The 11660-nt window shown below is 45.5% G+C and overlaps 1 protein-coding gene across 1 annotated transcript; it reads left to right on the top strand.

Annotated features, from left to right (window-relative positions):
- The first annotated feature begins 436 nt into the window (after positions 1 to 436).
- Positions 437 to 4001, top strand: LOC125513662 (ananain-like). Its single transcript, XM_048678827.2, has 3 exons — positions 437 to 989; positions 1200 to 1765; positions 3975 to 4001. Exons 1-3 carry the CDS (start codon positions 437 to 439, stop codon positions 3999 to 4001), a joined length of 1146 nt encoding a protein of 381 aa, XP_048534784.2.
- Positions 4002 to 11660: the final 7659 nt, after the last annotated feature.

An 11660-nucleotide genomic window follows, 5' to 3' on the forward strand; every position in this document is an offset into this window, starting at 1 on the left:
AAAGGCAGATGATTATTGGACTTAAGCGATAGGGCGTGCACTAATTAACTTACATTGATTTCCATTTTTCACAACCAGCCATAGATTACTTTTTGTACGGTGGCATCCTGGAATGGTTTCATGGCCGTTGTAGTGTTGATCATTAGGCGCTTGTTTAATTCAAATCAGACGTATACATGGTTTTACGTGAGCTATCATGACGTACACGCGTCTTGCGTAAGCAACCTGACGTACATGAATGGAATCTTTAACTGCGCATCTGACTTTGTTATGGCCCGCGCCTGTCATGCATGTTACTTCTTTGTTTTTTGGAGGGGGTCATGTTACTTGTTGCATATAGCTCTGCTTTCATATCACCTATAAAAGCAACACAACCAAGCTGAGCATGAGCACATCCAAACACCACCAACACATTACCATTACCATCAAAATCAAAATGACTGGCCACACGCTCAGTTTCTCCACTTGTACATGTTCTTTGTTAGCGCTATGTGTGCTCCTTGCCATGAGCTGCCTGATGCTAGCCGGCTGCTCTTCGGAGTCGTTGCCGACAAGTGATGACGAGCACCCTGGCAATCACCATGATCCGATGATCGACAGATTCCACGCATGGATGACGGTGCAGAACAAATCCTACTCCACGGCCGCTGAGAAGGTTCGTCGGTTCGGGCTATACAGGAGGAACATGAGGTACATAGAGGCCGTGAATGCCAAGGCGGCCACCTCTGGGCTCACGTACGAGCTTGGGGAGGGTCCCTTCACCGCCATGTCAAATCAAGAGTTCATGGCGCTTTATACCGGCCAGATTCCGGAGGTTGAGCATGGAGAAGATGGTGAGCAAGATGAGCAGATTATCGCCACCCATGACGGGCCCGTGGGTCGCGCAGACACAAATACTGTGTACACCAACTTCTCAGCGAGTGCGCCATGGAGCATCGACTGGAGGAAAAGAGGCGCCGTCACCCCCGTAAAAGACCAAGGGGATTGCGGTACACACAACATCTCTTGTTAATATTTTTCCTCCACTAGCTATGTACTCCCTCCGTCCCAAATTACTCCTCACAGAAATGGATAGAAATGGATGTATCTAAAACTAAAATACATCTAGATACATCCATACCTACGACAAGTAATTCAGGACGGAGGGAGTATAATATACCATGTCAATTATTATGTTAAGCATTGATATACAACTACAGGAAGTTGCTGGGCATTCTCCGCGGTGGCGGCCATTGAAGGAATACACAAGATAAAGAGAGGGATTCTGGTGTCTCTGTCGGAGCAACAACTGATAGACTGTGATTTAGTTGATGACCACGGTTGCAATGGCGGCCTACCTAGCAAAGCCTTCCAGTGGGTCAAAACACATGGAGAGATCACCGCCGCATCTTCCTATAGATACAAGGCAACCATAGGTGGGTGCTTGACCAACCGTAAGCCGGCGGCAAAGATCACTGGCTCAATCCGAGTCAAGAGCAACAGCGAGGTGTCGCTGATTAACGCTGTGGCGATCCAACCGGTGGTTGTTTTGATCTCAGTACATGGCAGACAATTCCCCCACTACAAGCGGGGCACCTACAACGGGCCATGTGGTGCCGGTCTCAACCATGCCGTCACCGTTGTAGGTTATGGGCAACAGATACAAAATGGGCCCAGGTACTGGATCGTGAAGAATTCGTGGGGGGCGACATGGGGTGAAAAAGGCTACATTCGAATGAAGAGGGGAACAAAAAATCCATCGGGGAAGTGTGGCATTGCTACGAGCGTTAATAGGCGTGCTTCCTTTATATTCAGATCCATCCATTTTCATTTGTCCAATTTTGTAATTCCTGCCTGCATGTGCACAGTGCCTACGTACTCTGCATGCGCTAATAGGCGTGCACTCCCTTTCGGAAATAAGGATCTGTATTTACTAAGTTTGTAAGTTCTGTTGATATGGTTTGATGGCAAGGTGCCAACTTATTTCTAGCGCCACCATGTGCAGCACGTCATTTCATTTGCTAAAATGATGATATGACTCAAAAAATTGATACTATCGGAAAGGTCGGTTTCCCGGGAGGTGGTGGGGTGCACCTGTCAGGACACTAACGATTTTTTTGTAGGTGGAACTCGGTGATTATGCTATATTGCCACCGAGTCTGTTTTGCCTGGCATTCAGTAATCGATGACGTTTTCTAAGTCCATTTATGAGCAAATTCGTTAGAGACCTTACACTGCAGCTCCCGATAAATTGATCTCGGCGAAATCCTAGATTCGACTAGTGTTCATCGGATCGATCGCCGGAGTACCTTATTAATTGAAGATATAGCCGAGCTGGAGGCACTGTATCAGATCGATTTTGAGATTAGACTTGTTTGTTTGCCTCGGAGAATCCTCAAGGTGATTTGTATGCGGTTGGAGCCGGTGGTCAGGGAGGTTTTTCCCAACATGAATAAAAGGCAACATAATCCTAGGATTGGTCCACCACCTACTTTAACATAGGCATAATGTCGGTCCAACAAGACTACTATTACCAATATATCCATTTTCATATTTCGTTTTATCGGTTTACAAGTTTTTGGCTGTGTGCATCTTAATTATCAAGAGTCTGGGTTTGTCTCATCAAGCTTTATATCCTCTTGATGTTACTCCCTCCGTTTCAAAATATTTGTCTTTCTAGATATTTCAATGCACTATAACATATAGATATATATCGACATATTTTAGAGTGTAAATTCACTTATTTTGCTTCGTATGTAGTCACTTGTTGAAATCTCCAGAAAGATAAATATTTGAGAACGGAGGGAGTACACTTCAAGTTAAATGTGCGATTTATCAGAAAAAATCATCTTTGAGTCTCATGGAGACTTTGTGCTTAGTGGAAACTTGATTTGTGTATGTGGTGGGCATGCAACATCTAGGTGACAGAGTAGAGGAGGCATCATGGTACATGTCAGAGTTATCCAGTTAAATCTCAAGCAGTCTAGCAAGTGTTGATTGTTATTTTGTCAGAACAGTTTTATATAATCGACCGGAACTCAGGATTCAAACTTGGTACTCTTGCATGAGCATCACTTCCCATGTACTGGTCCCCTGTTTATTAGAGCCAACTTGCTTCCTAGTTTTAAACAATGTACTCCTGGATAGCCAGTTGCAGATGAATATAATTTGATTGCAGTGCTCTGCACATTACTCGATCTCCACATTTCCCCCCCAACATTATTATAATCTCTGCACATTACTATAACCTAAGTTATTTTTCTGTATTAATTGCATATGATATGAATGATGATTTTGTAAAAAACTTACATCTACTCCACTGCAAGGCAAAGTTCAGCCGATGAACCTCCTCTAACGTTCCTTGCTCAATGTTTGTCCATATGAATATATACACGTTTGAGCAACCTGGATTAATCGACGTTCGGAAATAACCAGCTAGATGTTGGCCAGACGATCGATGAGACCATCACGTTAACAGAACATGGCTAGCAGATTCCTCGGATCACTCGTCCGAGTATCTGTTTCCTAAAGACCTACCTGGATCCATTCAAGTCTTTGATCGACATGGCCGAGATGGAGAAACCGGACAAGATTTTGAGATAAAACTTGCTTCTTTGCTTAGCAATATATACCCGTCCGTCTTGAATCACATTGGGAGAATAATAGAACTCTGGCAATCATCAGGTAAATCATGTATACTTGTCACCAGAGCAAACCAGGTACATCATTTTGAACAGCAAACAGACAAATAGGAACATGTTGTTTGAGATTCATGAAGATGACTTTGTTAGTACAGACCTAGGAGCTCATTCATACGAGGAATAGCCGTCAACTGTGCCACGTCTCAACAACATGCATGCATGTGCTCTATCCAATTTGCCGACTCAAGTAAACTTGGATCGATGGAGGTCCCCAGAAATGCTCGCAGACAACTAGCTAGCTGTTGGCCAGAGGATCAACGAGACCATCACGTTAACCACATATGGCTCTTGCAGATTCCTCGGATCGATCAGGCGGAGTAGCTGTTCGATTAAGACCTCGATCGATTCAAATCTTTGATTGACATGGTCGAGCTCGAGACACCGAATAAGATTCCGAGATAAAACTTGCTAGTTTTCTTAGCAACAACTCGTCCGCATTAAATAACATTATGATACTAATTAAACTGTGATGATCAATAGGTAGTGAATCATATATACTCGCCGTTTGAATTAACGAGGTAAATCGTTTGAACAAGCATGCAACGGCAGCTCTGTAACATGCCATCAAACCATTTATTTTACTCTTAGTCAAGTATGGGACGTTGGAGTGAAACAAAGATCCTACATGTGAAGTGGCAAGGGAGAAGCATTTCAAGGGTATGGGCTAGTGTCAGTTTGATGTGCAGTGGGAGGGAGCACCGAGAGGGACAACAGCAAATTCTACATAGGTCCCATTGACCTGCGGTATGTCGGTGTAGTTACACGCAAATAGGGAGGGTGAAATATTTGTTTGGGTTATGCAAAGGAATGAAAATTTATATGCATTTTTCATTGGACAACCCATGTACTATTGCACAATGATTATCAATAAATCATCTGCTATGTCTTTAGTTTCTCGGACATGTCTAGTATTAAGTTCTGCTACAACAGTAATCATGAGTTTCTGTTACATCAATCATTGGGCGCCACGAGTGCTCATCACCGAAAGGAGCCGAACCCATATCGAACTTTCCGTTTGATATCAACAATCTATACCTATACCTGCCTCTACTAATAATAAAGTAAGGCACGTTTCTTCAAGTTTTTCATCCGATCATCTATATTATTTTTATTTTTTGTTATTACCATCCGAGGTGATACTAATTTTTTAGTCCTTATTACTGTTCCTTTCTTTTTCGTACGTAACCAGCCCATCACTAAAATTTGAAAAGAAGCCCGTCACGTGAAGCCACTAAAACTTGAAAAGAAGCCCATCACGTCGAATTCAGAAACTTCCACACAGAGGGAGTCCTTGACTGGGCCGGCACACGACGGAGTAAAGAGCGGATTAAAAATAAACCAAAAAACAAAAGGAGGCCTAAGCCACGGAGCTCTTTTACGGTCATTGGAGAGTTACGGATTGTAATTCCGTGTAACTCTCCCACTGATTTTTTTCCACCGTTGATTTCAACCTGTAAATTTAAAAGATAAGTTTAATCAATTAGGGTATTATGGTCATGTGTGATTTTCTTAGTACTCGCAGGCCAAACCGCCGCATCTGGCTAACCATCTCGCGAGAGGGAGGCGCCGGCGCGAGGAGGTAGGAGACGGCGGCGCAGGAGCAAGGACCTGGAGGCGAAGACGCCGGCGCGAGGTCTAGGAGGCAAAGCCCCGGCTAGTCTTGGTCGTAGTGGCCGCTCCCCCACATACGTCCCCGCTCAGGGTGGACACGGTCCGGGCCGGTCCAGGCCCTGACCGAGCCGCCGTCTGGACCGGCCACGGGCGGACCGGACCAAGCAGTGCCGCGGTCTGCTTTCCATGGACCAGACCGCCGGTGGTAAAGCTCGGGCCAGACCGAGAGGACCGCCCATGGGCCATGGCGTCGTACGGCGACAACGAGCGACGGCGGATGGCGACTGCGAGCTCCTGCAGGAGATTACGGGGCACGGGGAGGAGCGGAAGGAAAGAGACACATACGCGTGCACATCATGAGCACGTTTAAGAGGTCGGCGCGGCCAGATACATGACGACGGCGATGAATGCAGATGTTGCCATAGAGGTGGTGGCGTCGCAGGAGCCGGTGGAGGTCACCTCGAGATGGGGCTGCTGGCCTAGAGTTCTTCGTCTGGGAGGCCCCCGAGCGAATGAAATCCTGGCGACATGCAATTAATCTCGTTGCCTCGTTGTTTCCTATTTTGTTATTTTAAGGGTGTTTTCTATTTTCTGTCACGTTAATACTATTTGTTTTTTGAAAGTACCACGTTAAATCGTTTAGTCGATAGGAGTCCACATTATAAGATCGTTGCATGTCACATAACTATCCCTTTTACAATTTGCATGTTACAAATAAGTAGGGCCTGTAACGTTTATGCCCACGTACAAATGTACATTCAGTCAGACAAATTCTGATCCGGCACAGGTTAATAGGATCGTGGGGAGGTGTAGGATGGAAGGAACGTATGCGATCGAGCCCAATTTTCTCATTCTTTCTGTTTCTGCTCCGTTGAATAAAAGGAAAACTCCAAACATATTAGCCAATAAAATTCCTATTCCTACGAAGTAAATTGTGGAGATAACTGTCTCTCCAATAACGTGGAGTGAATCATGGAGACAACTGTCTCTCCAATAACGTGGAGTGAATCATGGAGACAACTGTCTCTCCAATAACGTGAAGTAAATCATGGAGATAACTCTCTACCTCGAGCCAAAGAATCCATCGCGTGAGTTGATTCCTGCGTAAGAAACAGCCGAGCTCGATCGGTCCAATCGAGTTAACCGAGCTAAGCCCGGACCGGACCGGTCGATTTTCGGGCCGAAATTCCCAGCTCGGACCGGCCAGTTTTCTCAGCGGGCCGGGACCGATCGGTTCGGTCCAGATCGGTCCATGAGCGGGCCGAAAAGCCCGCTCGGTACTTCTAGCCTAAGATTGAACTGCCTTTTCAGTTGCCGCGCGCTTCCCTTCTTCATGCGATCCTCTCCGACGCGGGCACATCGGATCATCTCCCATGCCTCCTTCGCTGTGTCACGGTCCGCAACCTGCAACATAACATGATCCGGGACGGACTGGGAGAGTGCCGCGAAGGCCCCCTCGTCCGCCGCTTGGTCATACTCGCCGGAGCCGTCAATCGCCGACCAGACGTGCAGCGCCTTCATCAGCACATTCATCTTGATAGCCCACAAAGAGTGGTTCATGTCGTCAGCATGGGGTACTGCACGGGCACATTGGTGGCTCTCGACGGAGCAGCCAGGACCACGGCGCCATCACCGTCGCCTGTGCTCGGCCTCCTAGCTGCCGGCGGCGTGTACTTTCCGCCACCGCTGCTGCCGCTCTTGCCGTCGCTCTTCTTAGGAAACGTATCCTCCATCGCCGCCAATCACCTCTGATCACCGCCGCCGGACGCCGCAGGAACCTAGAAATCCGAAGCTCTGATGCCAATTGACAGCTTTCAGTCAGTGATCTACACACACGCGATCTGTGGATGCCTCGATCTGAGCCCAGGAGGAACTCGAGGACGAATAGAAAACACACACGAACACGGGAGACAGTTTTGCGACGCCTTAATTCCTGCGTCTTTTCTGTTTCTCTTCTTTATTCAACAGGGAAAACCAAACTGAGCGACTTCTACGCCATGACCCAACATGCTCGCGCCATCCCACGGCTTCGGATCGTGGACTCGCTTGTGCTACGAAAACGCTAGACACGACTTGGCCGCAACGTGGACTGAGCACGCTTCTGGCCATACAGAAACATGTACGTACAAAACACGTACAGATAAACTCCAAGGTGTCTATAACTGAAACACAAAGAAGAAAGACGTACAGTCTTAGGAAACTAGGAAAGAGGACAAGGTTAACAACAACACAGACAAGCTATTATTGTACAATGATAGCTCTATCAAGTTTTCCAGCTTGCCAATGCTCTCTGGAATCACTCCGTATATGGAAGTATTTACTATTGCGAGTAGTTCCGGACCAACAAGATTACCGATGTTGGTAGGAATACTCCCAGAGACCCTATTGCCCATTAAGTATAACTGCTGGAGAGTCGTTGAGAGGTTCACAGTTGAACCCGGTAGTTGTCCCCCAAAAGAATTTTTGCCTAGTACCAATCGCCATAGTTGGCTGCAGTTTGCCAAAGAAGTAATGAATTCCCACCCCTTGTTGTCATTCGCTTCAAGCTTATTGTCAGCGAAGTTCAGAAGTTGGAGAGCTCCGAGCCTCCCGAGAGAGGGTGGCACATACCCACTAAATCTATTTTCGAAGATTCGTAGTTCTGTGAGATCAGACATACACTAGTAGAAAAAGGGTCAAACGTGAAGCACATTAGTGCCGGTTCCAACGGCTAGCCGGGCCGTTCTCATTAGTACCGGTTCGTGGCGAACCTTTAGCACCGGTTCGTGCCACGAACCGGTACTAATGAGAGTGGTGGCAGGATGTTGTCAGACTGGGGCCCCTCCAGCCCCTTTAGTACCGGTTCTTGGCACGAACCGGTACTAAAGGTCGTCCTACATAAACCCTTCGTCCACCCGAGCTCGTTCTGTTCTTCCCCTTTCCCCTCTCCTCTTTGTTCTTCCCCTCTTCCTCTCGAGCTCATCACACATTTTGCCCAAAATTTGTCAAGATTTGAAGGCCCCCATCCATTTAAATGATCACAAAGGTTAGCAACTTTGTCCTTTCATCTCTCATTGCTAGATTAACTCTTGCAATGCTTTATATAGTGATTAATTTGTGAGTTTAGTAATTTGGGAGGAAATATATATATGTGCTAGTATTTGATTTATATGCAATTTGAGGTCAAAAATAACACTTAGTTTGCATATGTAGGTGTGGTTTACTTAGTGCCTTCTAAATCTCCGTCGTAACCACCGTCGATCGCCGGCACCACCTTGTGGTGAGCCTCTTTGTTCATGAAATTTTATATAAAAATTGATGTTTGTGTGATTTGGATATATAGTTACTCGTATAATTATCTTACCCGTACGTTGTTTGTTATACATATAGTGCCATGGTTTTGATATCCATCCCCGTCGGCCCTCGTCCTTGTTATGATTCAGATGTGGTATATATATTCTCTTTTAAAACTAGTTGCATTTTGTGTTTATGACAAATTATGCCCATCAAGTTGACATAGAAATTTTTTCTAGGAGGTATGTGAACCGGAAATTCCAACCGACCCTATTGTCGAGAGGTTAAATTTAGTTGAAAGAGAAAACGAGTACTTGAAAGAAAAATTGAAAAGAATTGAGGGGAGCAGAGCATTAATCCTTTTGGGGAGCAGAACAGCAACCATAGCACCTAGCCTGTGACTCTATGTTTGTATAACCTTCCTCCTTGGTTGTGCATGAAGCGGAAGTTCATTATGATGCCAGTGCTCATCCAAGGCCCTAAGCAACCCGGCAACGACATTGATGTGTACCTAAGGCCATTAGTTGAAGAACTCTTACCACTGTGGAATGGAACAGGTGTACGTGCGTGGGATGAGCACATGGGGGAAGAATTTGACCTAAAGGCGTTGCTGTTCGTGACCATCAATGATTGGCCTGCTCTCAGTAACCTTTCGGGACAGACAAACAAGGGATACCGCGCATGCATGCACTGTTTGGACGATACCGACAGTATATATTTGGCTAATTGTAAGAAGAATGTGTAGCTGGGACACCGTCGATTTCTTCCGAGCAGGCATCCCGTAAGAAAGAAAGGCAAGCATTTCAAAGGTGAGGCGGATCATCGGACGAAGCCTCGCCACCGTACTGGTGCTGATGTACATGATATGGTCAAGGATTTGAAGGTGGTCTTTGGAAAGGGTCATGGTGGACAACCTGTTCCGAATGACGCTGACGGACGCGCACCCATGTGGAAGAAGAAACCTATATTTTGGGACCTGCCCTACTGGAAAGACCTAGAGGTCCGCTCCACAATCGACGTGATGCACGTGACGAAGAATCTTTGTGTGACCCTGCTTGGCATCTTGGGTGTGTATGGGAAGACAAAAGATACACCTGGGGCACGGGAGGACCAGCAACGTATGCATGGAAAAGACATCATACATCAGGGTCATGCAAGCTACGCTCTTACCAAAGAAGAGAAGGAAATATTCTTTGAATGCCTGCTCAGTATTAAGGTACCGTCTGGCTTCTCGTCGAATATAAAGGGAATAATAAACATGGCAGAGAAAAAGTTTCAGAACCTAAAGTCTCATGACTGCCACGTGATTATGACGCAATTGCTTCCGGTTGCATTGAGGGGGCTTCTACCGGAAAAATTTCGATTAGCCATTGTGAAGCTATGTGCATTTCTCAATGCAATCTCTCAGAAGGTAATCGATCCAGAAATTATACCAAGGTTACATAATGATTTGGTGCAATGTCTTGTCAGTTTCGAGTTGGTGTTCCCACCATCCTTCTTCAACATCATGACGCACGTCCTAGTTCACCTATGCGAAGAGATTAATGTTTTGGGTCCTGTATTTCTACACAATATGTTCCCCTTTGAGAGGTTCATGGGAGTCTTAAAGAAATATGTTCATAACCGTGCTAGGCCAGAAGGAAGCATCTCCAAGGGCCGTCAAAATGAGGAGGTCATTGAGTTTTGTATTGATTTTATTCCTGACCTTAAGCCGATTGGTGTTCCTGAATCGCGGCATAAGGGCAGACTGGATGAAAAAGGCACGCTAGGAGGGGAACAAATAATATGTATGGACGGACATTCTCTCACTGAAGCACACTACACAGTTCTACAGAATTCCGTCTTGGTGGCTCCGTATATGGATGAACACAAGAATTTGCTACGCTCCAAACACCCGGAGCGGTTTGATGACTGGATTACACATGAACAAACCAGGAGTTTCGTCAGCTGGTTGCAGACACGTACCATGCATGACACCTCTATTGAAGATGACCTGTACTTGTTGTCCCAGTTACCATCTTCGAATATAATGACTTTCAAAGGGTACGAGATAAATGGTAATACATTTTACACGATCGCCCAAGATAAGAAGAGCACCAACCAAAACAGTGGTGTCCGCTTTGATGCAGAAACCAAGACGGGAAAGGAAACATATTATGGTTATATACAGGATATATGGGAACTTGACTATCGACGTGGTTTGAAGGTCCCTTTGTTTCGGTGCAAATGAGTCAATATGACACGAGGCGGGGTAACGGAAAACCCGTAGTACGGATTGACAATAGTGGATCTCAACAATCTTGCGTATGAAGACGAACCATTCGTCCTAGCCAATGATGTGGCACAGGTTTTCTATGTGAAGGACATGTCTACCAAGCCAAGAAAAAGAAAAGATAAGGAAGCGAATGCATCGTACGATGAGCCAAAGCGGCACATAGTTTTTTCTGTGAAGAGAAACATCGTGGGAGTGGATGACAAGACAGACAAGTCAGAAGATTATGAAAAGTTTGATGAAATTGCTCCATTCACAATGAATATTGACCCGAGCATCCCGTTAAATGATGAAGATTTTCCATGGTTACGGCGCAAAGGGATACACGCGAAGAAACAGTTTCACACCCAAAGATCTGGGATGTGATCGGCTTCACTATCATCACTTTCTTCTGTGTTTCACATCCAGAAGGGAATCTCTGTAATAGTTAGGGTAGTTAATTTTGTGTTTTGGCATTTGAAACGCGAAGAAATTTCATGCCTTTACTGATTTTTAAAGTTAAAGTTATTCACAAACTAGTGATTCACACTAATTTCAAATAATTCAAAATTTAAACTATTCAAATTTGAAAACTACGGGCACTAACAGAAAGTTTGTAATTTTTTGTACCTAAAGCAAAAATATTCACAAAAAAATTCTAAATACACAAAAAAAACAACTCAAAAATAAATAAAGAAAAAAAAATAAAAAAAGCCCGCTTACTAGGCCAGAGCGGCCTGCATACGACTAGAAACCCAACCCGTTGTTGGGCCAGGATGCAGGCCCGCAAAGGCCCAGTAGGCCCAGAGGGCAGCACAGAACATGTAGGCCTAATAGGCCTGCTT

This window comes from Triticum urartu, chromosome 6A (assembly GCF_056163025.1).
Source record: "Triticum urartu cultivar PI428250 chromosome 6A, HENAU_Tu73, whole genome shotgun sequence".
NCBI lineage: Eukaryota > Viridiplantae > Streptophyta > Magnoliopsida > Poales > Poaceae > Triticum > Triticum urartu.

Bases quoted from the DNA above. Each gene is read 5' to 3' on its own strand.
- LOC125513662 (XM_048678827.2), top strand. From the start codon at position 437: ATGACTGGCCACACGCTCAGTTTCTCCACTTGTACATGTTCTTTGTTA. The intron at 990-1,199 runs GTACACACAACA...ATACAACTACAG, and splicing joins AAAAGACCAAGGGGATTGCG to GAAGTTGCTGGGCATTCTCC. The intron at 1,766-3,974 runs GTTAATAGGCGT...TGGCTCTTGCAG, and splicing joins AGTGTGGCATTGCTACGAGC to ATTCCTCGGATCGATCAGGC.